This window comes from Filicampus tigris, chromosome 16 (genome assembly GCF_054856515.1).
Source record: "Filicampus tigris isolate MCC_2025a chromosome 16, RoL_Ftig_1.0, whole genome shotgun sequence".
Taxonomy (NCBI): Eukaryota; Metazoa; Chordata; class Actinopteri; order Syngnathiformes; family Syngnathidae; genus Filicampus; species Filicampus tigris.
This window is the reverse complement of record NC_141232.1, coordinates 9,762,045-9,787,491: the sequence shown is the minus strand read 5'-3', so window position 1 is coordinate 9,787,491 and position 25,447 is coordinate 9,762,045. Positions and strand designations below refer to the sequence as shown.

The 25,447-nt window shown below is 43.7% G+C and overlaps 1 protein-coding gene across 2 annotated transcripts in view; it reads left to right on the top strand.

Moving 5' to 3' along the window:
* The first annotated feature begins 223 nt into the window (after positions 1–223).
* Positions 224–25,447, top strand: part of tnrc18 (trinucleotide repeat containing 18) — a 52,073-nt gene continuing 26,849 nt past the window's right edge. Inside the window, exons 1-7 of one of the 2 annotated variants that reach the window (XM_086055075.1) lie at positions 224–541; positions 1,996–2,364; positions 16,244–16,384; positions 19,439–19,540; positions 20,048–21,775; positions 24,533–24,617; positions 24,775–24,989. In XM_086055075.1, the coding sequence (XP_085911201.1) occupies positions 2,154–2,364; positions 16,244–16,384; positions 19,439–19,540; positions 20,048–21,775; positions 24,533–24,617; positions 24,775–24,989 (2,482 nt within the window). In that variant the 5' untranslated portion in view covers positions 224–541; positions 1,996–2,153. Of the gene's footprint in view, positions 542–894; positions 985–1,995; positions 2,365–16,243; positions 16,385–19,438; positions 19,541–20,047; positions 21,776–24,532; positions 24,618–24,774; positions 24,990–25,447 lie in introns of those variants that run through there. The other variant, XM_086055076.1, reaches the window with a different exon arrangement.

Here is a 25,447-nt window from a genome sequence, read left to right as displayed (position 1 = left end):
GTTAAAAACACTGCAGCGTTTTCACTGTTTCCCCTGTGCTTTGCGCGTCCATTCTAATCAGCGTGGAACTGGTGAATGTGTGGGGGTCGCCTTGTAACCCCACCACCAACAACAACCATCGTATCACCCCTCAAGTTTGATCGCGTAGTCCAGTATAGAGGGGAGAGGGAACCTTGAAACGGCCCTGCCTTTCTCGCTCCAAAATGGATTTTATAGTGCTGGTAAGGAGCCAGTGTTTGGAATTTGATCGATGTGAGAAGTAGCCACTCACAGAGGAGCTGTCGCCAACCAATAGGCGGGGACTCTTAAACGGGCGGTGCTACCGAACAGGGCGGGGCTTGTAAAACAATGCTATGTTTCATTGCTGAGGAGTAAACGGACGAGACGGGGTCTCTCGCTTCCCCCATTCCCCCCCTAGTTCACCTTCGAATGAGCCTGGAATGGACTACAGCAGTTCTCCAAGCAACTTGGACGCACTTTGCGAGACTCATTGGTATTTTTAAATGGTGTGCTCGCTTCCTTAACACCCCTCCCTTTTCAAGTAAGCGCCTTGACTTTGTTTTTGTACTTTTTCTTCTGTCGCCTTCCTGAAGAAATATTGCGATTTCTCGCTATTTCTCACAAGCTATATTGTTTTGGGTCGGGCGCGAAGGTTCTTGGTGATTCTCTGCGGAGTGAAAACATGACTTTTTTACAAACACCCTCCATGCCCGAGAAAGTTAAGCCGTTTACGGAATGGTTGCAAACTTTGAAACGTGGCTCTTAATGTCGTGTTTCTCCGCCACTAAAAGCACGCAGATCACAGCCCCAAATGCCGTCTTAACTCCGCATACGGGTTCATTAATATTGCCTGGGGATGTAAACGTGTGTTTGCAGTGTTGCGTCCAAGAAAATAAAACTGTTGTCGAATGAGCCGTGTGGAAGAGATCTGCCCGCCTGCATATCACGAGTCATTGCTGTAATGTTTGCTTGCAGCATTTGAAGGTTAAGTCCACTTTCGCTCTGTTTTCTCCTTCTAAACGTTGCACCGGGTTGATTCACATTTATATTAAGGGCTGACTTAACGTTATTCGGTTTTGTTTAGCGGATCTATCCATAATTTAAATAACACGAAAAGTCGCAAATACTCTCAGCTCCTTTTTTTTTCAAGTTAACTTGTGTATTTTTTGGCGTAAAAGGCACTCACGATGTTTGTAGACGGTTGCCTTTCACTTTCCTCACAGTAATTTATTAAACGTTTATTTTAAGACGCCGTGTTCGCTGGCAGAACGCTCATTTACAAAGTAGGTCAAACTCGTGTAAAAATATTGACTCAAACAACATATACATCGCCGACGTCTTTTAATTGAAAATGACATTTTAGTGTCTTTAAAGTAGCACACATACCTGATTGCTTAGCCCCTGACAAAAATTGTGTGCAGCATAACGCCACGATGGCTCTGACTAACGACGGCTATTTACAACTTTATTTTTAATGTGCATTCGCTGTGTATTTACGTTGCATTTGGTTAGCGCGGTGACTGCGACCTAACGTATGAAATAGGGGTTAAATAGTGAAGCTGGTCGATGTGAAAATGGAATAAAATATGAACGTATGAGATCCCATGCAATAATCGCCGAGTATGTTCATGGCGGCGCGGAGCCACTGACCGGTGCGTGCTGGTCGCGTTTCCCCGGGACGAGAAGCCCAGTAGCGGCTGACTGCTCGCTGCGCATCGGGGGGCGGAGCGCCTCTTTTCGCTTTAAGACTGAACCGCAACGCTGTCGATTTAGGTTCAATCGCGATGAAATTATTTACTTTGAGTTAAGGTTGTATAATTGTGAGAGAGAACCAACAGTCTGTTTTAAGTGTTTTTTCGCGAACTGCGTCACTGCACATATGCGCCGCTTGGTCGCTGAAACGATGAAAAATACACATGAAGGAATTTGTCTATTTTTAAAAATGTACATTATATGTTATTGTAAATCAACTGATTGGTTTGTTTTGTTTCACAGGTCAGCAGAATGGCTGAAAATGAGTCCGAATCTCCCGGACCACTAAAGACATTATTAATATTATTATTGCTATTATTATAGCCCAAACTGGCTTTTTTCGGAATAGGTCGCCTATCCGAAAGGACAAATTGTTATCCTAACTTTCCCTGTTGTGGATAATGGATGGCAGAGATTTCGGAGCTCCCCGATCCGTCCACGTACCTCCCCCGTTGCTGGCGGGGCTCGCCGTGGAGCCTCACCGACTCGGGGCTGCAGGAGCAGCCGGGAGGATCCCTCCTTCCCCCGGCCACTTGGCCGCGACTCACCCGCCACCCCTCCACTCCGGAAAATTCTTACCACCATCGGCTATTAACCTGCACGGACACCACAGTGAGTATATAATCTTACGATACTTTAATGCCACCACGACTGCAATAAAATGCACTCCTAAGGATTAACTATTAACTTTAAAGGCGGGCTGTTTGTGTCACTTGGCATGCATTTTCATTACTGGATGATGTTATAATGTTTAAAATTAGGCCAGATGTCGCCTTGTTTTATAGAGGCAGCGACTGTAAAAATGTTAATAACGAAAGAAAAAAAAAAAGGCAGGGGCAAGTTTGAGATATGAAAGTACGGCATCGTGTGAAGGATTCCCACGGTTTCAATGGGCAATACATGAGTGGAAAAGTACTTGGCCCAAACAGGAGCACAGCAGTGGGCAGTCCAGAGTGCAGTGCTCTTGGATTGCATGTGACCATTAAACCGCCATTCATGTTCCAAATGTTGCTTGTGCGTGTTGTCAGAATTGGACTGCTCGACGTGTGATGTTGCAGCAATGTGATACTTAGACTGCTGGCTGGACTGAATTGCAGTGTTTATTGTAGTGACAATGCATCTGTACGGTTCGGGAGCACTCTTCTCTGGGAACATTCTGCCAGTGGCTGTTGCTCTTCTTTCCATTTCTCTTGGCTTATGTGTTGAGAAATCTACAGTATATTGAAAGGGCGAGCTGAATGTTCTTATGCGTTTGCTGGATAAAGGGACTTTGCTGTAAACCATTAAACCAACCTCCTTGTGTTATTCTAGCTGATTAGTGAGTGTTTTGGCATTACCTGACCAGTCAGTAGATCAAATGCAGTGTTTGTTATTCCCCTCTGAGCTAGTGATTCACCTTGTAGTTGCACTCCCTGTCACGTCTGCTCCTGTTATTAGTAATGGAAGTTTTATATATGTGTGCAGAGCCTTGTGGTCAACCAGGGGAACGTCAGCCGCCTCTGGTTCTAAACACACGTTGTATGGAGGAAGGTTACAGCTGTAGGCAATTTTTTTGTTTTTTTTCTGAAAATGGAAAGTCTGACAAATACTGTCATCGTGTTACATCCCCCCTGAAGTCATGTAGCTGCAGACAGATATACAATTACAGTTTCTCTGGTTTCTGTTCAAGGGTAAACCCCAAGAGATGCTAATGTTTCAGATGGGCGCCATTCTTCGATCTTGTTGTCGAATGTGGTTTGCGTGTACAGTATTTTGTGTCACGCGGGGTGCAGTGCATAATGAAACCTCTGAGATGGATACACGCCCCCCTTTTTTTTAACTTCTGATTTGACTTCTGATTTGTTTGAATTTGGAATAAATTAAAACGGAAACAGGAAAAGAATGTTCTAGAGTAAATTTGTCATGGTCATAATCGTTATTAAGTGTACAGGCAATGTTTTGTGTCGCAGTCTTAACTGTCAAACTGTGCGTCAGCATGCATGATGGCAAGATGTCATCGGCTTTAGAGACATGTTTTCTCCAGAACTGTTCAGCGGCATACAGTTTTAGAGGTAACATTATGCTACATGTCTGGTAAAATGAAACGACACCCCCTAAAGAGCATTTATTTGTCAACCCCCCTCAACACACATGCATGCAATCAGCATTAGGAGCCGTAATGACTGCGTGTGTTGTTGGATGACAGTTTTTTTTCAGATGATTTCTACATTTTCTCGTGTGACAAGGAAAAAAAATTCCAAGCCAACTCAGCAGAGCAGTGGTCATTTAAAGAGAAAAAAAAGTTTGTTTTAGTTTTGCATGGCTGCGATACTGTGCCGTTAAAAATGACACGATGCCACTTGTTCTTAGTATTTTAAGAGTGACGCACACAGCCAGGTTTCAGGCAGCAGTTTGTGGCTATGTACCCACGGTGTTTTCTGTTCTGGGTGGCACCTCCTAAAAAGTCCTCAGAACATGTTTGGAGTGAGAACGAAAATGGTCAAAACCTTTTGCGTTCGTCCGCAGCTCGTTAAGTAAAGCGAGGCGCAGAGTGAGATGTGCAATCATTTTGCTAACACGGCTGACAGTCAGAAAGATACTGCAAAGCAAGTGTGCAAAACCTGATGCAAAGCCGCAGACAAGAGGAGGGAACACCTCCAGTCAGTGTGCAGGTCACATACCCTGCACAATGGAAGCGTCAAAAGGTTCAAAGAGCCACAGATGAGCAAATGTGACACATTTCAAATAGAAGTCTTAACGAGCATGACTTTTCCTTTTTTTTCTTCTTTTTTTCTTCCCCAAGCAAAACATATGCACGACTGGTTGCATTCGACGAGGCAATTATTCAAATAGTGTTGCTTATAGACCGACCATATTTAATATGGAAGAAATCAAATGCGCTCAAAGCAAAGAAATACTGCATAATATGTTCAAACTTAATAATGAACTTGGGATTTATATAAAGTAGTTATTTATCAAATTTTAAATCCTGACTGAATAATGACTACTGTTAAGATCATTTTATTTTTTTGCGAAAAAAAATGTTGAAACTAAAATGGGGCCCGATGACGCACTTTAGAATTCATTACAAGTCACCCCTCCCTTGCTATATAAAAACTTGAGTGCCTTCGTTTACATCAGTAGTTGTCTGGTGCAATTGCTACGTGCAATTAGCGAGCTAGCAATGCCTAGACCCCGAAAATGCAATGCATCATCTCTTCAAATAGTTTGCTGGCATTGCCGCTTTAGAGTGTGGACCAGGGCTTTGCGCTGGTCTGACTGCTTTAGAGTGCCTCGTTGCCAGCCGTGAGTGCGCACACGGCACCGAGATAAGCAAATGGAAAGGGGGCTTCACTCTGGTGTGGCTGCTTTAGAGTGCCTCGTTACGTGGAAAACCCCCCGCGACGACCCGGTGGGATATAGCCCAGCCACCGGAGGCTTTAAGTGGGTATATTTTTGCGGCACAAACATGTAGTTATATGTATTTATGAGAAAGATGCCAAAGTAGCATCAATTTTTCCAGATCGTAGCCGTGGTATTTGATTGACTGTTGAAAATTGAGTGAGGTATGACACGCCTACAACCTTTGCGAGTGGGAGAATAGCTTGATTTTCCACCATTTGAAGCCTCATTTCATATACTTGGGTATTTTTAAAAAATGTTTAAATTTGGCCAGCTCTTCTCTGTGATGTGTGAAATTTACAAGACATTTATTTTAGCTTATCTGAGTTGCTGAGATTATTATTATTAATACTATTGATTATGAATAAAAAATACACACAATTTGAAATTACATGATTTTCATCTGTTTTCACTACTTTCACTGACATTTCAGGTTTTTTTCCATGGTATCGTTCACTATTGTTATCGAGTATTAAATTCATTATTTTTGTGTTGTGAAAACACTCATTTGAGTCCATTTTTAAGAGAAAAAAAAAAAGGATTTTGCTTTGAAAAGTACTGAAAAAGCATTTTGCATTGTGTGGACAATGTCCAGGTGTATTCGCAGGGAGGGCTGTAAAGCAAAATTGACCCAATCACTGTTCCAGTCCAGGTTGACAGTTAAACTCTCCTTATGAAACGGTGGTGTGTATTTGTTTCTGCCCACACACTGACCCTCTCACTTGCTGACTCTTCCCCTCCGCGCACTCACCAGCCCACACAGCACCATATGAAACAGGTCGTTTGGCTTTATGGCTTCTCTTCAATATCAAATCCCTACAGATTACATCAACCAAACAGGATTGAGATACCAGTCCCGTGCTTGCAATAATAAAACCCTGGCTCCGCGACATGACAGTTATTTGGTAATTGCAAATGGTAGCAATGTTCCACTTTTAATTACCACAAACGGCTTGAACTCAAGCACCCAGTGAGTAATCAAATGAGTCAAGCTGGTGTTTTTGTTATATGGAATTGAAGATGTTTTTTTTGTTTTTTGTTTTTTTGGCTCCACTTTTGTAGCAGATTGGACTATTGCACCATCGCAGGGTTCCCGATCTTTTTTTTTTTTCCCCTCGTGCTGCTGTTTGGAAAGGGCGACTAAGTCATTCAGAGTTGATACCAAAGCTGGGGCGCCGCCTCCGTGTAGTGCAATGCCAAAAAACAATGTGTAAAGTTTAACACCTGACATTGACTTCTCCCTTCCTGCTATGCTGAAAGCAGTTCTTAGTGTACCACAAGTATTTTATACTCACCAGATGCTGGCACCGACGTCGCCCTTTGTCCAATTATTTGATTTGTTGTTTTGATATGTGGCTGTGTGAAATTGCCCACAGTTGTGGAAATATCTAGCTTTGCTTGGTTCTGTGTGGAAAGCACAGCCGGATAAATACGTATAGTTTGTTTTTCCTCACATACATCTATTTCCTGGTATGTTGGTGGAAAAGAGATGCTAACGCTTGAGCCGCTGCTAAACGCTGGACACGGGTGCAATATGACACAATATCAATGTAATTTAAGTGTTTTTTAAAATATTTTAAGTGTCCTTAATTAGAGATTGAATTTGATTTCAAGACGACGTTGTGTTGTTGACATCAGCGGCATCAGTTTTGTCACAGGAATATAAACAACCCAACTACAAGTCAGCCTTTACGCCGCGACATGCTGTCAGGATCAACTTCAAAATAAAAGCGTACCAAGGCGTTGATGTTCATATATTATTTGGTCATGCTTCTGTTTACGACACGCACGACCCAGATTACCACTACTGCGCATGTGCGTCACAGACAGGCAAACAGCCAGCGGTAGAAGCGGGAGACGAGGCAGTTTCGAGAGAAAAACCGAAGCGCCAAATAACTAAATCCATAAATAAACGACCCACTGTTACCATCTACACGTCCACTATTAAATACATTGTGGACGATTTTGATCGTAGTCGTGATTAATCGACTAATTTTGTCAGCCCCGCATTGCGTGCATACTTGCAATCTACCTTGTCACACCTTAGCACATTAACAAGTGTGTATATAAAGAAGCACACCAGTGATTGTGAGCTTTCTATGCGGCACAGCTTTTAAGCTGTGAACAATTAGCTATTTTTTCCACCATGTCTTAAATGATACGAGCCGAGTTGCTATTTGTGGCTTTACATTTTTCTCTGTCTACCAGAGGTCTACTGAAGCCTTTCGTCACCAGATTGAGGCCATCTGTCCCGTTACCTCCCTTGTGCATGGAGAGCAGCAGATGTAGGACCTACACAAATGTAACTACACTGATGAATGAGACCAGGCCAGAAATGGCTCTCTTCACCATTACTCTGAAAAAGCTGCAGGCATTTGAAGGCTATTTTCGAAAGTGTGCTGACAATCAAGACGGTGTTTGGTCGCGCAGTTTTCTAAAAATGCCCCCTTTTCCCAGCTTTAGCCACATTTCAATCCTTAATGCTCACTTGCATTTCCCAGAAAGTATGATGTGTTTTTTTTTGTGGTTTTTTTCCCCCCTAAACAACTGCTGTGGACATGATGCATGACATCAGCTGTGAGTAATGAGTGTTGTGGGGATAAATTCCAGATGCAGATTCAAACTAGGTGTCACTTGAGTACTTGAAGAACAATTGTCCATTACGGCAGACGATTACCTTGAAGCCAAGGTACTCCCAATGCGTCGGAGTAGCTTTTGGAGCAAAGTCATACTTAACAGGGATGAGGGGTCCGCACACTTGAGAAAAAATAAGACTCAATTGGCTTCACATCGCCAAGGTGGGAAGCATCGTTTTTTGTTTTTTTTTTCCCCTCCAGTGGATAAGATCAGAGTTGTGTTTGTCTTGTGTGTGTGGGAATAGGCGCATGTGATTGTGCTTATTGCTACTAGGGCCGCGGTTTCCCCCCTGGGACTAGCCGCCTAGAGATTTTTCCTGACCACAACACACTCTCATACAATCAGATGAATGAGATAGCCCTTCAAATGCTCTCTCACGCACACACATGCATACAGTACATATCCACAGCGAGGTACTCGAGTGCAAGTATAATTCATGCAGCTTGTAGGGCAGGACCGTGTTGTCTCAGCCCATACCAATTTGTCTTCCACGGTGCTTGGATAGCGTCTGTTTACGTTAATATTAATGTAGTGAGTGCGTGTGTTTATATGTGAGCAAGGCACAGTCCTCTCTGTGTGTGCGCGCAAGAAGACGGAGGACACGTCCCCCTCTCAGATAAATTGAATCTTTCAGGAAAGAAAACAGGCTCTTTAAGGGAAAGCACAAGGCACCGCTGCCCCGCTACAATAAACCTGTCAGAGGTAGACAAACGGCACACAAGCATACCTCGCGCACACGGCTGTCAAACACGAGACTGATAGACTCGCGTGTATGTGTGTGCGCGCACACATCAGTTGACGCACAAATGAGCAGGCTGTAGCATGTTGAAATACCCAGTGCATTAGCTAACTCGTTCGCTCTGCCAGAACCAAACAACCAAGGTCACATGGAGCCTGCCGTCTTGTCTTTATGTTTGCCCGGTGAGTCTCAGCATGCCCCCTCACAAAAGGTCACACATTTGGAGTAAGACCCTACAATTAGAGTCTGGATGTGCAGTGTTGTGAAAGCGTCGGACAGAGAGAGGGAAAAGTGTTATTCTGGCACGCTGATCCTTCCTTTTGTTTAATCAACAATTGACTGTCATCTTCGCACTCCGCGCTGTTTCTATTGTACGTCAAACTGTACAAGGAAATTCCACACTTGCTCGACACTTGTTTGTGTGTCACTCCTTCCACTGCAAAACATGCTGCTTGAAGCGGGGAGCTTCATTAGTACCTCCTCCCAAGTGCAAAACGTGGATGGCGAGAGCTTTGTGTTAACTCATTCACTGCCAGACATTTTCAGACCCTCTTTTATACCCTAAGGAAAAATTGAAAACAATATAAATAAGTTCCTGGGATCGAATGGCTGGACTGAAAAGACAAGTACATTTGTCACTGGTAGTGAGTCAGTTAATCATAATCACAATTAATTTCAGCAGTTGCTGACTTATGGACTGACTGGTCCAAGTCTAAGAGTTGAAATGAACCCAAACACATTTTTTCCAAGAATATGTTCCCAGCAGGCCCACCAGTTGAAACACGGCATTCTGATTAATAATGCGTTTGTGGAATATTAGTTAAGCAGCAAAATCCGGACCTTTTTACTCATCTCAGGGGGCGGCCATTTTGTCATTTCTGTCAACTGAAAATGACATCACAACTGCTCAGGGCTCAGGTAACAACCAATCACGACTCGGCTTCAGAAAACAGGTCAGCCATGATTGGTCATTACCTGAGCTCTGAGCAGTTGTGATGTCATTTTCAGTCGACAGAAATGACAAAATGGCCGCCCCCAGAGATGGCTCAGAACAAGTGGATTAACTCTTATTCCACACATGCAATGTTTATCAGAATGTCTTGTTTCAACTAGTGGTCTTGCATAGGCCCAATTCTTGAAAACGATTATGTTTGGGTTGACTTCTAGTTTAAGAACTGCTTTGGGGTCTTGCAAACGCCAATGCGTAATATATAAGGCAGTGTTTACTAACCTTTATTGAGCTAAACTACACATTTCACATGAGAAATATCTCACACCACCAGACTAAAATATCACTGAAAGTATGTACAGTGTACTGAAATAAACAAGCAAATTTTGTCCCCTCTGCCGTCACATGGAAAATCATTTAATTGTTTTGCCTGTGGCTGTCTATACATCACTGGCATGGGTAGATGAACAAAGATGCACTATTTACACTTAATATATAATCTTATTCGGACCAATTAAGGGACATTGGATTGGATTTCTCCCGGCGTGGTAATGTGCCAACATTCAGTGGTTGACAGTCACGGGATTTCGTGATATAAAGCTTGGATTGTAGATAGAAATATGGATTGCTTTTTTTAAATTTACAGTGGTGCCTTGACTTGCAAGGGTAATTCATTTTGTGACTACGCTTATAACGCAAAACACTTGTACATCAAATCACATTTCCCCATTGCAATGAATGGAAATACCATTAATGCAATCCAGCTCCCCCCAAAACACCAACAGCATTTTTCTAACATGGTTTTTAACTCATTCACTGCCAGACATTTTCAGACCCTTTTTTACTCCTAACGTTTGAAAAAAAAAATAGAAAAAGTATATAGATAAGTTCCTGGGATTTAATGCCTGGACTTTGAAAAGACAAATCAATTTGTCAATGGCTGTGAATGAGTTAATAAGGAAAAGGAGGATGATAGTTTTGTTAGCCCATCTATGGTGTTTTGTAACATGTGTTAGCATTAAGCTAGAAAAGTTGAGATGATTGATTAGCCTTGACAGAGGCCTGTGGACTTCTGACTGAGCTTTGTTTTCAAAGAATGTGCAGTAAATATTTGAGATACCAAGACAGGATTGCCAGCTTTTCTGAATTATTTAAATATCAACCGGGAAAATTGCCTCTGCTATGGTCTTAAATCCTTATATCAAAGAGCATCAAATGACAGTCGCAGATGATTCAAAACATATTAGTTTAGTGGTGTTTTCGGTAATGCCGCTCCACATCGGGCATGTAAGCGTTTCAAACTCGTACACGTGAATGTGTGTGTTGCAAATCTGCATCCGCCTTCTCTTGTGTGATGGAAAGAATCGTTTCTTGTTACGGTTACCAGTGGCAGTGTGGTGCTTGGTGGTGACGGACTTTGGAAGCAGAGCAGAGTTTTATAGTCGGTTTGTTTTTTCTTGCAGGAAATAAAAAACAGAAATCAATTGATGCCCCCCTCAATCCCTCCAACTACTGATGGATAACAGATGGTGTGTGTGTGTGGGTGCGTGTGTATATCGCTGTGGAGGACATCTCAGATTATTTGTTTGTAGTTTTCTTGCTTTTGTACCTGTTCCAATACTGCTTTTTATTCATTTATTTATTTATTTTTAATATTTTTTTTGGGGGGGGTTTCAATCTTTCATTGCTTTTTGCTCATGATTCTTGTCCCCCCCCTCCTTAAAGTCGAATTCACTGATTCCACTGTTGTCCATGGCAGCATCTTTCCCCGAATTGATTTCTTTTTTAAAAATGTTTTTATGCATACATAACACAAACAAACACTGCCAGTGCAAAAACATATTCACAAAAAGTAATCAACTTAATACACACAGTCCACAAAATAAAAGTCAGGAAAACTCCAACGTCCAGATCGAGAGGAGCAGAGTCCGCAGATCAGTCCCCAGAGGTTGCAGGTCGAGTCCACTTCTGCTTGATATAATCAATAAAAGGTCCCCAGATTTTTCCAAATGTACAAATATCACAGTTAAAACATCAGGTGCCATAGCTTTCTTATATATAAGACTGTACGATTGAACGATCTCAGACCAAAAGGGGAAAAAGTCTATTCAGCCTGATCTTAGAATAATGCAAACGGTGTACAACTTTGAACTGTATAAGCTGAAGCCTGTCATTTATTGAACAAGACTTTATTCCTGCTAAAGCCCTTTCCCACATATCAGTTGAGATCTCCACACCCGCGTCTCTTGTCCAAGCCTCGTTGATTTGTCTCGAGGAAACCGGTTTAAAAAAAAAAGATTGACAAATTGTGAAACCAAATGTTTGGAGGTTGGAGGTTTTCTCAGAAGCTCAAAAAAAAATCATGTTGCACTGACAATTTGTCAAAATGAGCAAAAGAACGGCTCATAAAATGTCTTATCTGCAAGTACCGAAAGAAATGACCAGGCGGGAGACTGAACTTCGTTTGCAATTGCGTAAACGATGCAAACCCATTATCAATGTAAAGATCCTTAATTGAAATCATACCTCGACTTGACCACCGCCTAAAAACAGAATCTAATATGGCTGGTTTAAAATGCAAGATCCTCTTGATTTGTTCCAAAATTCTTACAGAGTTGTGTAAAACAAACTCTTGTTTAAAACTTTTCAAGGGGATGTCTAGTTTGCTAAACAGTAGATTCGATTTTCCCAATTGAATTCTAACAGTCCTTTCAGTCGCTTTTATTGTGAATTTGAATATGGAGGCAAGAAGATGCTTGCAGTCAGAGCATGTTTCCTGGCAACTCACTCATACCAATATGGAAAAGTAACCATCTTGTGAAGTGGGAGCTGTTTGTGTGTGCGCGTGCATGTGAGTATGTGTGTGTGTGTGTGTGTGAGGGGAATAGACTCGGTGGGAGTGAGAAATAAAGAAAAAAAGGCTTGGAGGAAAGAAAGGGAGGTAATGAGACTAATTCCAAAACATTTCAAGACGCATTTCTCTTCAAACTACTTCAAATGTTGTTTCTGGAACGTGCAGAACAAATGTTTTAGCCCCCCTTCTTTCCTGTCACCTCCACTGTGCAGAAAAGCCAAAAAGAATTTTAGAGTGATATTCTCACCCCCACGACAAATATTTATATGAGGTGTGTCACAAAAGTCTCAGGTCTGGTGTCACCAAAAATACATTTGACTTGGTTCAGCGCACGAGAAGAGGCGAGAGTTGCGGCATGGCAACTTGCGGCTGCTTCACCACGACAACGCGCTTGCTCGCATGGCACTGAGCATCCGACAGTTCCTGGCCGAGAAGAACATAGTTTACGTACCCGAGTTGGCTCTGTGTGATTTTTTTTTCCCCCCCACCATCTTTCCCAAACTCAAAGGGGTCATCGTGGGGACCCGTTTTGAAGGCGTCGTCAATTTCAAGGTGGCCGCGATGATGAGGCTCTCTGAAGAATCATTCCAGGAGTGCGTGAAGGTGCGACAGAAATGGCTGCGAGGCTGCATTACTACAAGAGGAAAACTTGTAGTTTGAAATCTATCTTGAAAGCAGTCCTGGAACTTTTTGACACCTCACACTGTATGCGTGAGTGTGTGTGTGTGCGCACATGAGATGCTAAGATTAAGCCATAGTTGACTGGGACAACTGCGCTGCTTAACGTGTTCTGTAGTGAGAGCCTGCTCTTTGGCCAGCTGGAATGTGATCTGCTGGGGAACTAAACCCCCTTGGCAGGTGGTGATTGGCTGCATTGTGTGTAAGAGTACGTGACTACACTGCTCTCCCATTAATGCACACTGACTAACAGTTAGAAGGAGGCATAGATGGAATCAAAGGGTAGTGTTAAAAGACAATAGTCAGCCAATGTTTTTGTTATGTAATGTAGTGTAGGTTTGTTTTTGTATCGCACCTTTTCATTATGTTTTTTTGTTAAATTGTTGTTTTTCATTCGAAATGTTTATTTTTTTATGGGAATTGCTTTGCGGTTGCAATTTCCCATGCTGAAATCATAGCGTAGTTCCGGGTATATATATTAATCTCATATTCTGGCTTGTATTTACTGTATCAGAGAGAGCTATCGTCTCTGTTTTCCCTGGTTTTGCACTGTTTGGATTTCGTTGTAGACGTGTGCTCAATTGAGAACAATAATGGGAATAAATGAACAAGAAGATGCCGCAGTAAGAGCACACCCGCTTCTCATCAACAAAACAATTTGTGTGCAAAGAAAAACATGACTGATATTGTAGTCAAACCACTTCTGTTCATGGAAGAAAAATGGAAACCTGACTTGAATTAAACACTGTCTTTATTTGGTTGCTCAAAGATACACCAGCCACTCATTTTCCCACAGTAAACATGCAAACCGAGGAAATTGCATATGTTATAAGAGTATGTCTTGGCTTTGATAAATGGTAACATTTTTTTCCCTCGCCCGCAATGCTGTAAATCCATTTTGATTTTAATTTTGATTGGCGCAAATGAATTTTGTATTGTTAAAACAATTCATTGGCTCCTTCTGAATATGTACCACAAAAATGAAAAAAAACCCCACAACAACGATTGTAATTGTAAAAGTCTTTTTTTTTTTTGTTGTCAAAAAAGATATAAGTTCTGAATTGGCAGAAAATCCACCAAATATATAATCCAATCAATTTTATTTGTATAGTACAAATAAAGTTAAAATATGCTGCAAATGGTTTTCTGTTACCTCTCCGATAAACATCTTGTCCGCTCTTCAAAGGATTTCCCTTCACTTACGTTTTTATTTACTACGTATATGAAATGTTAGAATGTTAATTCAAACACTGCCTGTACAGTTAAAGAAATGTTTTATGATGGCGACGGTTACAGCCTGCGACACATTTATGGCCTTTTTCATTATTTCCCATGGGAGACTGATTTTGAAATTGGAACAACTTGGAACTCCACCGGCGTCACTGAATGAAATGTTCAATTTTGAAGGTTCCGCTGTCTCCCAAATATGTCTCCTGCTGCAGTCGTCGGGGGCAGTCGGCGGTAGTGGGGATTGCTTTCCAGCAGAGTTAACCGACTGAGACAAACCGAAGGTTAATCACACTTTGTGTGTGTGTGTGTGTGAGGGTGTATTGTGCTTATGTTTTTTCAAGGGTGTTAAAAAAAAAAAAAAAAAAAAAGAAAATGTGGCCACTTGTTGGCCACATGCCTCCATTCAAAGAGCATTCACTGAAAAACCAGAACTGTTTGCACATGTTGGTGATCATACAGTGCTCTTCTTAAGCCACACACACACACACACACACACACTGAACATTTACTCTTGTGGCGCATACACATTTGGAGCCCCTTGACTAAATCTGTTTAATGTGCCATTGCATTGAATGATTCGCACACTGTTGTTGATTAATGAGAAAATTGTATTGATTTGAAAATGCATCTGTGGGCTGACATACTGCAGTTTTAATGTACTTATTTAGATGCAGAAGAAAAAAAAAAACTCCTCAGCGTGCATCGTGACTCCCATTGGACTAAAACGCACGCACGCACGCACGCGTCCCCGCCCCGCCCCAATGTTGAAGAGGCAAAAGCACCCGTTCCCCTACACACATGGCTAGTTTTATCAGCGTAATGGCTGTGCACTGCTTTTGGTTAATGGTCTGGGCGGGGTAGTGGTGAGACACCTCAGTTCAATGCCAAAACCTTTTTGGAGCTCTTGAGATGTGCGGGTTGGAGGAAGCGGCAATAGTTCAAAGGTTCAAAGTTTGCTAATGGTCTGATAGTGCTTGGATGAGCTTGCGTTAAAAATAGCCTGATAAACGTATCCATGCTGAGTCAAGGACTTCTTTCTTCCAAGGATTCGGCCTTAAAGGTTGTTTGTTTGATTTCTGCATTCTTTACGCAGTGCATCCTGCATGTGTCTATAATGAGGTTAGTGTGAGTTAAATAGACGCGGTGGACATCATCATGGTCCAACTGATGCCTGTTTGTTGAGATAATCAAGTTAGGAATGATGTCTGCCGAATCCGAAACAAACGTAATAAAAGCTAATTACATTGAGCCCTAAAGGGAATAATAACGTGTAGTCGATAGTAGATACAATAAAACCTCAAAGGTTAAACTCTCTCCGTTCCACTATACACATCGACTGCCCGTTTATCAGTCACAAACCAGGATCAAGCAGTAGGCTTCATGAAACCTTAATTAACAAGAATTACAATATTTAAAAGGAACACTTGAGCATTAACTCTCAAGCATTGAACAAAGTTTACCACAGTTAAAATGAAGCATTTTCTCGAGCTGAGCTTTGATAATGCCACATGCACTTTCAGTGACAGCGGTTGCGCCACGTTTTAAAAAATTGTCGTCCCCCCCGCCCCCGAAGCTATTGTTTGAGTTTCCAACGTTTTAGGGTGTGAGAAGCTGAAATGGTTGACACCTAAAATGTCTGTGATGCACTTAAACTTGTCGTTGAAATGCAAATCCATGCGGCATAATTTGGCTCAGCTCAGCTCAACACAAGGTGCCCTTGTGTGTTTAAAAAAAAATAAAAAAATTGCCAGGTTGAGTTAAGCCTAATTCTCCTATATTTCCTACCGATAAAGCTGTCATTCGTAGAAGTGAATGTGACCTTAAGATTAGATCTTTTTTTTTTCTTCATATCTGTGTTCTTTCACACAATTATGAATTATGATCCCTGCTGTGTTTTTCCACAGGCTACAGGGTATTGTTAATATGTATCATACACAGTACTGTATATTGATTGGTTTTGGCTGCTTATTACTTTAGCAGTGGTGGTTGCTATGGTGACTGACACTCCTTATTTTTTTTCCAGGTGATGCCTTCCCAACGGGATCCAATCCCTTCCTGGCTGGTTATCCATGCCCCTCCCCCTTGACCGCTGACCCCGCATACAGATCAGCCAATCCCGGCGGTTTGCCGATGGCACAGCTCTGGGCATCGCACGCTCACGAAGGTAAATGCATGCAAGTCCATCAATCACCAGCATAAAAGCCCGCACGTGACGTGGCGTTGTCGGGGGAGTGCTGTCGCTCGCCACTTGCCGTTTGCCCCCAGAGGCCTGTTCTTCTTCCTCGTCGTCTCATCGCTTCCACCAGTGGGATTCTTTCTCATTTTCTATTTCTCCGCTGGTAGCTCTGCTCCTGGCCCTGTCCTAAATGTGTCTCGCTTCCTCTATCCTCCACTCAGCCGGTCTCACTTTCACCTGCCACGTCTCGCAGTAATGTGTTATCTTCTTCTTCTTTTTTTTTTTTTTTAAGCCTCCTGCCCAACATGCTCTTCAACTCCCTCTCGTGCCCCACTTTTCAACATTTCTCTCTCTCCTCCTGACCTAGCTTTTCGACACACGTGCATGCGTTCATGTATGGATGTATGAGTGTCTTTGTCTCCTCCTGGGAAGTCTTTGTCCTCTGTCCTCTCCTTCTTAACTCTTAAGTGATTGAATGTGTGTGCCCCCTTTATGTGTTGCCTGATTAAGTCTCGCCGGAGTGGTTGAAAGTATTGAATGAGGCACATCTTGCAATGGCTTCGGGGAAAGGCTATACTGTAGAAGAATGACAAATAGATCTCATTTGGGGTTTAAAGGGGAAATCAACCCAAACACATTTTTTTTTTCAAGAATATGTTCCCAGCAGGCCCACGAGTTGAAACACGGCATTCTGATTAATATTGCGTTTGTGGAATATGAGTTAAGCAGCAAAATCCACCCCTTTTTAGCCATCTCAGGGGACGGCCGTTTTGTCACTTCCGTCGACTGGAAATGACATCACAACTGCTCAGGTAACGACCAATCACGGCTCAGCTAGAGAAAACAGTCAGCCGTGATTGGTCGTTACCTGAGCCCTGAGCAGTTGTGATGTCATTTTCAGTCGACGGAAGTGACAAAATGGCCGCCCCCGGAGATGGCTAAAAACGTGTGGATTAACTATTATTCCACAAAAGCAATATCAAAATGCCTTGTTTCAACAAGTGGCCCTGAATAGAACATATTCTTGAAAAAAATATATATGTTTGGGTTGACATCCACTTGAAGTTCGAAATCACTCAGACTTTGGAGAGATAAGTGATACTTTTCATTCAAATTTTGTGCAGTTAAGACAGCTCATCACTGTCATGTTGAGGAAGATGATGATGAATAACATTCGGTACATTCAGGAGATGATGGAATAAGGAAATTTGACTTCAAATGTAGCCTGAATTCAAGCACAGCATTCTTACTAAAACACCCCTTCTGACTCAAGAGGCCCTAGACACGGTTATAAATACAAACGTTCATGGCCTAAAGGCGGTTCGCAATGCCCGGTGCCTGGTTGTAGTAGCAGCTGAAGGTAAAAACTGGAAGCATTTCTGGCCAGCAGCGTAGAGTCAGATTTTGGATACGGTTGGGACACACCCACGCGTCACAGGAGCTCTGTATGAAAAGCTGTGAGAGATCAATGCGAGATGTTTGCTGTGTTTAAAGGAAGCTTAGTGTTAAAGCTACCCTGCATTCATTTGCCCTCTCACTATAACGCTGCCTTTTATATTTCCACCTCACTGTGTCTTCCTCCAAGCACCAGCACTGCTCGCTCCTCAATTTTGGCCTCTCACAAGGTAGACAGATTTACACGCTGGTTCTGCTCCTCAACGTTTCGCGCCGGGGTGACTGCGGCGCCTTTGGAGATGTTTTGGCATTACCGGGCCTGTGGGGAATGTGTGCTAACACCAGCTAGCATAAGAGTTACAAACAAGCACATTGCTTGCATTGGAATAAAGGGCAGAGCCTTTTTTTTTATTCTATATTAAGAACTGGTCTCTGAGAGCAACAGCTGGCTCCGAGGCAGAATCGAGCCCACCGCTCACCCACGTATGGAACAACAGAGTGCAGGTTGGGGGGAAAAAAAAACATAAGTGTGGAAAGTCTGACATGAGGTACAGTATGTATGTAATGCTCAAATATGAAGGTCAGATAAGCATTCCGACTATGACCCAATTCATTTCAATTTCCTTCTGTGTACAGTTTCAATGGATCTGAAGCCAATAATATCAATCTTTTTTGGGGGGCCTAAACTGGAAGGGTTTTAAAAAAATAAAGTAACATTCACAGTTGTGTAGACTGTTCAAATTCTTCTTATGCTGAGCTAATATAGGAACTATCAAGGAGCATGAAAGCCTTCATTAGGTTATGTGCTGTATTCGTTATATTGCACGTTTAAAGCGGCAATCCAACATTGAAATGTTATCTTGCTTTGCCCAGATATAATGTTTTGTATTCAGGCCAAGTTTCTTAAGTGGTTCTCAGCGCCGGCACATTTTCTTAAGTGGATCTAAGCCACAACTATTTCTTTTAATCAGTAGTTTCTCCTTCAGTATATATGGCTGGTCAGTTGTGCTTTGAGTGTTGGACAATTATGCAAACCTTGTTCTGCAAAACAATATTATGAACTTGAAAGACATGGGACATATTTCACATTCTCGTAAACTGTTTGCATTTGTAAGGCTGATAGGCTATTGTTATCACTATTATTACTGGTTGTATTAAGTTCATTCATTTTATCTTCTTTATTATCTATATTTTTGACTGATTCATTTATACCAGACAATAGTGTTTAGGTCGTTTAATTTAAAAATTTACTAGTAGCTATTTTATTCATTTTTCCCTGCCTGGAACTGTTGTCCAGATTCCTCAAATGAATACATTTCCTTATGAAGTGTTTTTTTTTAATCCATTTCTCAGAGGACAGTAGACAAAATTCAGAATTTTGCAATTCCTGTGAATTAAATTTTCTCTTAAAACATAGCTTTGTTGGACTTTAATCGGTGCCTATTGATTTTGAATGAGATAAAATTAAATTTAATCTGCACACAATAACAAACATTAAGAAAATGAAGAGAGAATCTCAAGGTTTTGTTGAACAGTTGCGCACCCCACACGATTTAAATTATTGAGTGGATTAATTGGATGAAAGGTGCAGTTCTGTTGTACTATTTCCAAACATAATCAAACGATGTGTTCTGTTTATGTCTCTAGGCTACCCTCTCCCTGGCAGCCTGTACTCAAGTCCCTACCTATCACTGGGGCACTTGGACCCTCCCTCAATTTCCCAAAATCACCTCTATGACTCCCATAAAGGTCAGTAACTGCCTTCCTTTTTCCACTCTTAAAGGGGAAGTCAACGCAAACATTTTTTTTCAAGGATATGTTCTATGCAAGCCCACAAGTTGAAACAGAACATTCTGATATATATTGCGTTTCTGGAATAAGTGTTAATCCACTCGTTTTTAGCCATCTCTGGGGGCAACGACCAATCACGGCTCAGATTCAGACAACAGGTCAGCCGTGATTGGTCGTTGTGAGCAGTTGTGATGTCATTTTCAGTCGACAGAAGACAAAATGGCCGCCCCCAGAGATGGCTGAAAACGAGTGCGTTTTGCTGCTTAATTCATATTCCACAAACGCAAAATTAACCAGAATGCCGCGTTTCAACTAGTGGGACTTCTGGGAACATATTCTTGAAAAAAATATGTTTGGGCCGACCTCCGCTTTGATAGCTACTGTCGAAGCAGTCCAGCATCTAATTTCATCCAAAGATGTGTAGTCGAGGTTACTGTTCTTTACTCTAATTTTGTCTGTTTTTAGAGAGCTTTTTCCTGCCATCTGCTGTTAGCCAGTCGCCCCTCCACCCCCCATCCGCTCCTCAAAGCACACTGTCCAGCTCGACACCGCCTCAAAAGGCATCCCGAGACTCGGGCAGGGAAAGGCTCTATCGGGGGGAACGGGACAGAGACAGAGAGCGCTCACGAGAGGAGCTGCGACCTCACAGCGTGGTGGACCTCACGCTGGATGGCAGGAGTGAGGAGGACCGCCGGGGGCGCCCTGGGGAGAAGGAGCGAGAGAAAGAAAGGGAAAGGGACACAGATAAAGATGGCTGGTCCCTACATCCGCACCACCACCCGCAGAAATCAAGCTCTCAGCCCTCCACGGGGGAGCCCAGGTCAAGGCCATCACCTGTGCTCCCCTCTTTCCCTCCAGGCGGGGGCGGAGGCATGAGCAGGCTCCTTGGGCACGAAACGGACCGAGGGATCCGGGAGGGGGAGGTGGGCTCAAGAGCCCACCATCACTCGAACGCTAACTCTAATAACTCCAATTTGCTGACAGGCTCTCAGTCAGAACGTCAAAGGAGGAATGACTCCACGCCGGCAGGGGCGCGCCACTTCTCCTACGCCCTTCCTCCTTCCCTGCAGCCCTCAATCACTGCTGTGCCCCTCGCCCACACACTCAGAGAGTCCACGAGAGAGCAAAGAGTCAGCGCGCCGACATACGTACCTTCTGTGGAGGTTTATGACGAGCGGGTCGGGCCCATCCAGATTGCATCGCAGGCCCGCGACAAGCACGGTGACAAATGCAGAGACAGAGAGCGAGAGAACGATAAAGAGCCGGAACGGGAAAGTTACAGGTTTTCCGAGAGGAGCCTGATCGAACATCCGCGACTTTCCCAGCCCGGCGACTCGGGCAATCACCGAGAGGAAGGTTCCGTAATTTGTTCCAATGGTTCCATTGGCAAACGAGGCCAGGATTCTTCTCACTCTTCCAATCAATCAAGGTTTAGCCCCGAAGCTCGCGACTTGTCCAAACACTCAAGTCGTTTGGGCTCAGAGCGCCCTGGCGCCGACAAAAATTGGAATCCCATCAGTCCTTTGACCAGCTACGCTACCAATCACATGGCCGCCCTCGCCGCCCAACACGGACACAGGCTTTCTTCTCCGCACAGTCAGCCGCCACAAATTTCCCGTTCCCCTCACGCGACGAACCGGCCCGCCGCTAACGCTAACACGCACAGGCATTCGCCGCAAACGCACGCCGCCGAGCACGGGCAGAGCCGCGCGGGCGAGGAAGGGAGTCAGAGACTCTACTTGGACCCGGCGGCCCTTTACCGACCCGGAGTGTCCGCCGGGGGGGAGAGAGCTTCCGGACCCTCGGAGGTGTCGGCCATGCAGAGTCTCATTAAATACAGCGGGAATTTTGCCGCCGAGGGGTCCGCCGCCTCCTCCAGGCTCGCAGCAGACACCCGAGGCCCCTTCGGAGGTTTGGCTAGTATCGGGATGGAAGGCGATCGAGATCGAGAGCGCGAGAGGTCCATTGTTGGCTCAAGTGTTCCCGGGTCGTTGAGGGTGCCTCCCCAGCTGAAAAGAGAGCAGGATCGACCCGACAGCGCCCGCTCCTTTGGTCGGGACATCGAGGGAGAGGTGCGCCACCCTCCAGTTGGCATTGCGGTTGCCGTGGCCCGGCAGAGGGAGAGCACCAGCAGTAAACAGAGCACTGGATCCTCAGACCCCCAGAGAGCCCTGCTGCCAACAGCTATTAAAGGTAATGATTGTTTTGTTTCCTGGGCGCTAGCGCCAAAGTAATTTGTGCGACATTCCGTTACCGCACCTGAAATGAGTCACTTCAGATGACACTTCTGTGTGTATTTTCAAAGTACACGTGCGATATCCCTAATCAACTTTCTTTAGCCTTCGCATTGCTCCTCTGCAGCTCTCTGCCAGTGATACTGCAGGGAAGTCAGATCGACTTGATTAAATGAACCAAGAGCAAATGATCTCTCTCATTTTGGTTCCTCTGAATTAATAATGATTCATTTTTCTTTGGCTCAAAGTCATATTTCTCGACTCTTGTTTGACTCGAAGGCATTGATGTCTGTAATGTGATTGGACAGCTTTTTGTCCGGATTACTAATTGCGGCATGTGATGCATTTTGTTGTCAGGCTCATTTTGGCGAGTCAGTTGGCTCTCCTTCTGCACCCTTCTTTCTTTGGTCTTCTTTCGGTCTCGATCCAAATGTCTCTTTCCTGTCTGTCACGGCTCCAAGTGTTTTTTTTTTTTTTTTTTTTTTTTCCCCCTTTTCCTTTTTCATCCTCTGCTCTCTTTTCATTTCCTTCAATGTCTCTACTTCTGAGTTATTTGGCAAAAGCACTGCCTCCTTGTCCCACCCCAGGGCCCCCTCCTCTCTCGCCCCCTCCGCTCTTTTCTGCAGCTTGTGGGGCTGCCTACAGTTCCCAGCCTCACCTCCACCCACTCTGCATTAAACATGGCATTACAGAGTGCAGCAATAAGACCATTGGTTCGTTGCTAAGCAATGATGAGCCTCGAGAGTGATGGACTTTGTTAATGTGTGAAAGACTATGGGAGTTTTTGTGAGGTACAATAGATGACTCATGGAGTGTTCATTAGCATGTGGTTGCGCATGCACGTCCATCCCTGGTAGGGGCTTTTAGTCTGTTCCTTCCCGGGGTAGACTGATTTCTCAAATAGCCCCCCTGTCTAAAAGAAGCTCTTTACAAACAGCTGAGGATTTGCTGTGGAAAAATACAAACAGGAGGAGGTGTGGATTGGAGACAGGCGGATAGATGGGATGAGAGAGTTCTCGTGGGATGCAAAGAAGTGAGTATTAGAGAGGTGAGCCAGGGAGAAAAGGTGGTGGCTAATCACTGGCTTTGTGATGCACAGAGGAGGATAGCATGTGGGGCAGGCTCCTTGTAACCTTGGTAACAGTCTTGAAATCTTTCCTGCGGAGCATGTCAGGGTTGGTTAAAGTCTCTTGTCCCTACACACACACACACACACACACATATCCACACACACTCTCTCCCTCTGAATGGTTCAGCACAGTCGTATAAAACCTTTCTGTCCATCTTTGTACCTCGGGGACCTTGAGTCAGCTTGGCTGGGCGGATGGCTGGAGTGCAAAGAGATCCTCATGTTTATTCGTTCCTTGATAGAGTGAGGACATTGCCCACGGAATTGGAGTAGCTCTACCAACTGAAGTTTAAAGTTCACTGTGCATCCAGACAGCCTAATCTAGTGAGACACTCTGCTAATTAGCCGCGAAGGTTGACAGACCAGAAAGGCTACTTTGGATCCGAAGTGGCGCTGCCTATAATAGATGTGCATACTGTTGCAATATTTCAAAACGTTCAATTGTGAAGTTAAATGGCTGCAGTTAGTTTGAAAGAGATTGTTTCAGGTGATTATTTCAGTCTTTTGTTGACAATTAAATTGGTTTGACTCATTGGTCTAGCGCAGGGGTCACCAAGTCCGGTCCTCAAGGGCACCTATCGTGCATGTTTTCCATCTCTCCCCGCTACAACGCACCTGATTGAAATGATCAGCTCATCAGCAAGCTTTGATCCTGAGCCTCATGGCGATACAGATCATTTGAAACAGGTGTGTTGCAGTAGGGAGAGATGGAAAACATGCAGGATTGGTGCCCTTGAGGAGCGGACTTGGTGACCCCTGGTCTAGTGAGAGAGCACCTGGCTTACAATCTCAAATGTGGTTAATGATGTTAAGGTCGAGGCTCTGAAGTCTTTAGCAATATAGCCTGACTGCAGATTGATTACTTACGAGATTAAATGGTATGCCTGACATAATGTACAGTTAGGGCTAAAAAATATTAATCACGATTATTTTGGTAATAATTGAAATCACGATTATTCAAACTATCATTGATTTTTTTGTTTTTGTTTTTTTTTCTGGTACCACACAAGCAAATGTTTAAATGTAAAAAAAAATATCAAGACAATTTTTTCTTAAACACTATGTAAGATCAAATTATTTATAAAATAAAAAAGGAGCAAATGTATGATTTCCTTGTGTTTTATGATTATGCCAATTTTGTAATCCTGGAGTGTAATAATTGTAATTGAATTTCGATTAATTGCACAGCCCCATGTACAGTAGATGGTGTAAATGTACCAAAGGGAGACTTCAAACTGCGTCCAGTTTGATTTGAGGCTTGACTGCTGTGCAGGATCTGTGACAAATGGGTCACTAGAGCAGAGCAGCAGGACATCTAACACGGTGCATCCTGTCAGGTCAACAGTGTGACGATGCGTTTTGAACGGTCGGTCAGATTGAGGTCAACAAACTGACCTGCTGTTAATCAACCTCTCGTGCGCACGGCTTTGATGCCGTGTTATAGAATGAAGCCATCTTGTGATATTCAGCAGTCTATCATATAATACAATCCAGTATTGGCCAACCAAATATTCTCAACCCTGTTCATCATGTCCTCACACCTTTTACTTGGCGTAATATGACTTGACTTCTCTGTTGTCAACATAGATGAAGAACGAGGTGAGGAGCGTGCGCGTCATCATGAAGACCGAATGCTCGCGGGCCGGTTGGAACGTGGTGACAAAATGCTCAGGTGAGGCGGACATCCAACAGGGACGGCCTGTCTTAAATCCAACCACAATTGAAGCAGGCTGACAGTCTGGACATGTATTCTTCCAAATCACGTTTGCAGCTATGTAGAACGTTTACTTTGTGTTGTTTATGCAGTTTGCTTCACGTTTTCCTTGCAGAGACCCCAAAGAGCTGCCCGACTTCACCCACTTGCACCCTCCCCTGCTTTCAAGCAGCTTGACGCCCAGTATGATGACAACCAGCCTCATGACCCCCAACCTTATGGTGACTGGAGGGGCGGGGCGATGGCATCCCGACCCGTCAACTCTGACCCCTCACCCCTGGCTGCCTCGCCCTGGAGCTCCTCCAGTTTGGCTCTCCAGCTCACCGTACAGTATGTGGACAGATAAATAATTTTTTATGTTGGTTAATCATATTTGTCTCATCATTTTACACTTGGTAAAAAAAAAAATACAGCAAACAAAAGCGATCCTTCTATATTATTTTATTCGCTGATTCATGTAAAAAAACAAAACAATAAAGCAGCCTGACTTTCTATTTTTTTATGTAAACTAGGCCCGACTGGCAGATGTGAGCAGGTGCAACAGTGGACCTTTCAAAATTTACGTGTTAAATGGGCCACCGTTTCCTTTTTCAGCTAACATCTATGCTGCCCTCTTTGACATGGGAGTTATTCAACCCGGTGCTAAAGACAGTTCAACCCCGTTTAACACTTGCATACGACGTGCTTGCGAAATTCTACACGTGGCTGCGTAACAGCCTTCGATTGGTGTAGTAACAGAGGGAAAGTGTTGGCTTTCTCTCAAGTGGTTGGTGCACCAGCGGCCGCCT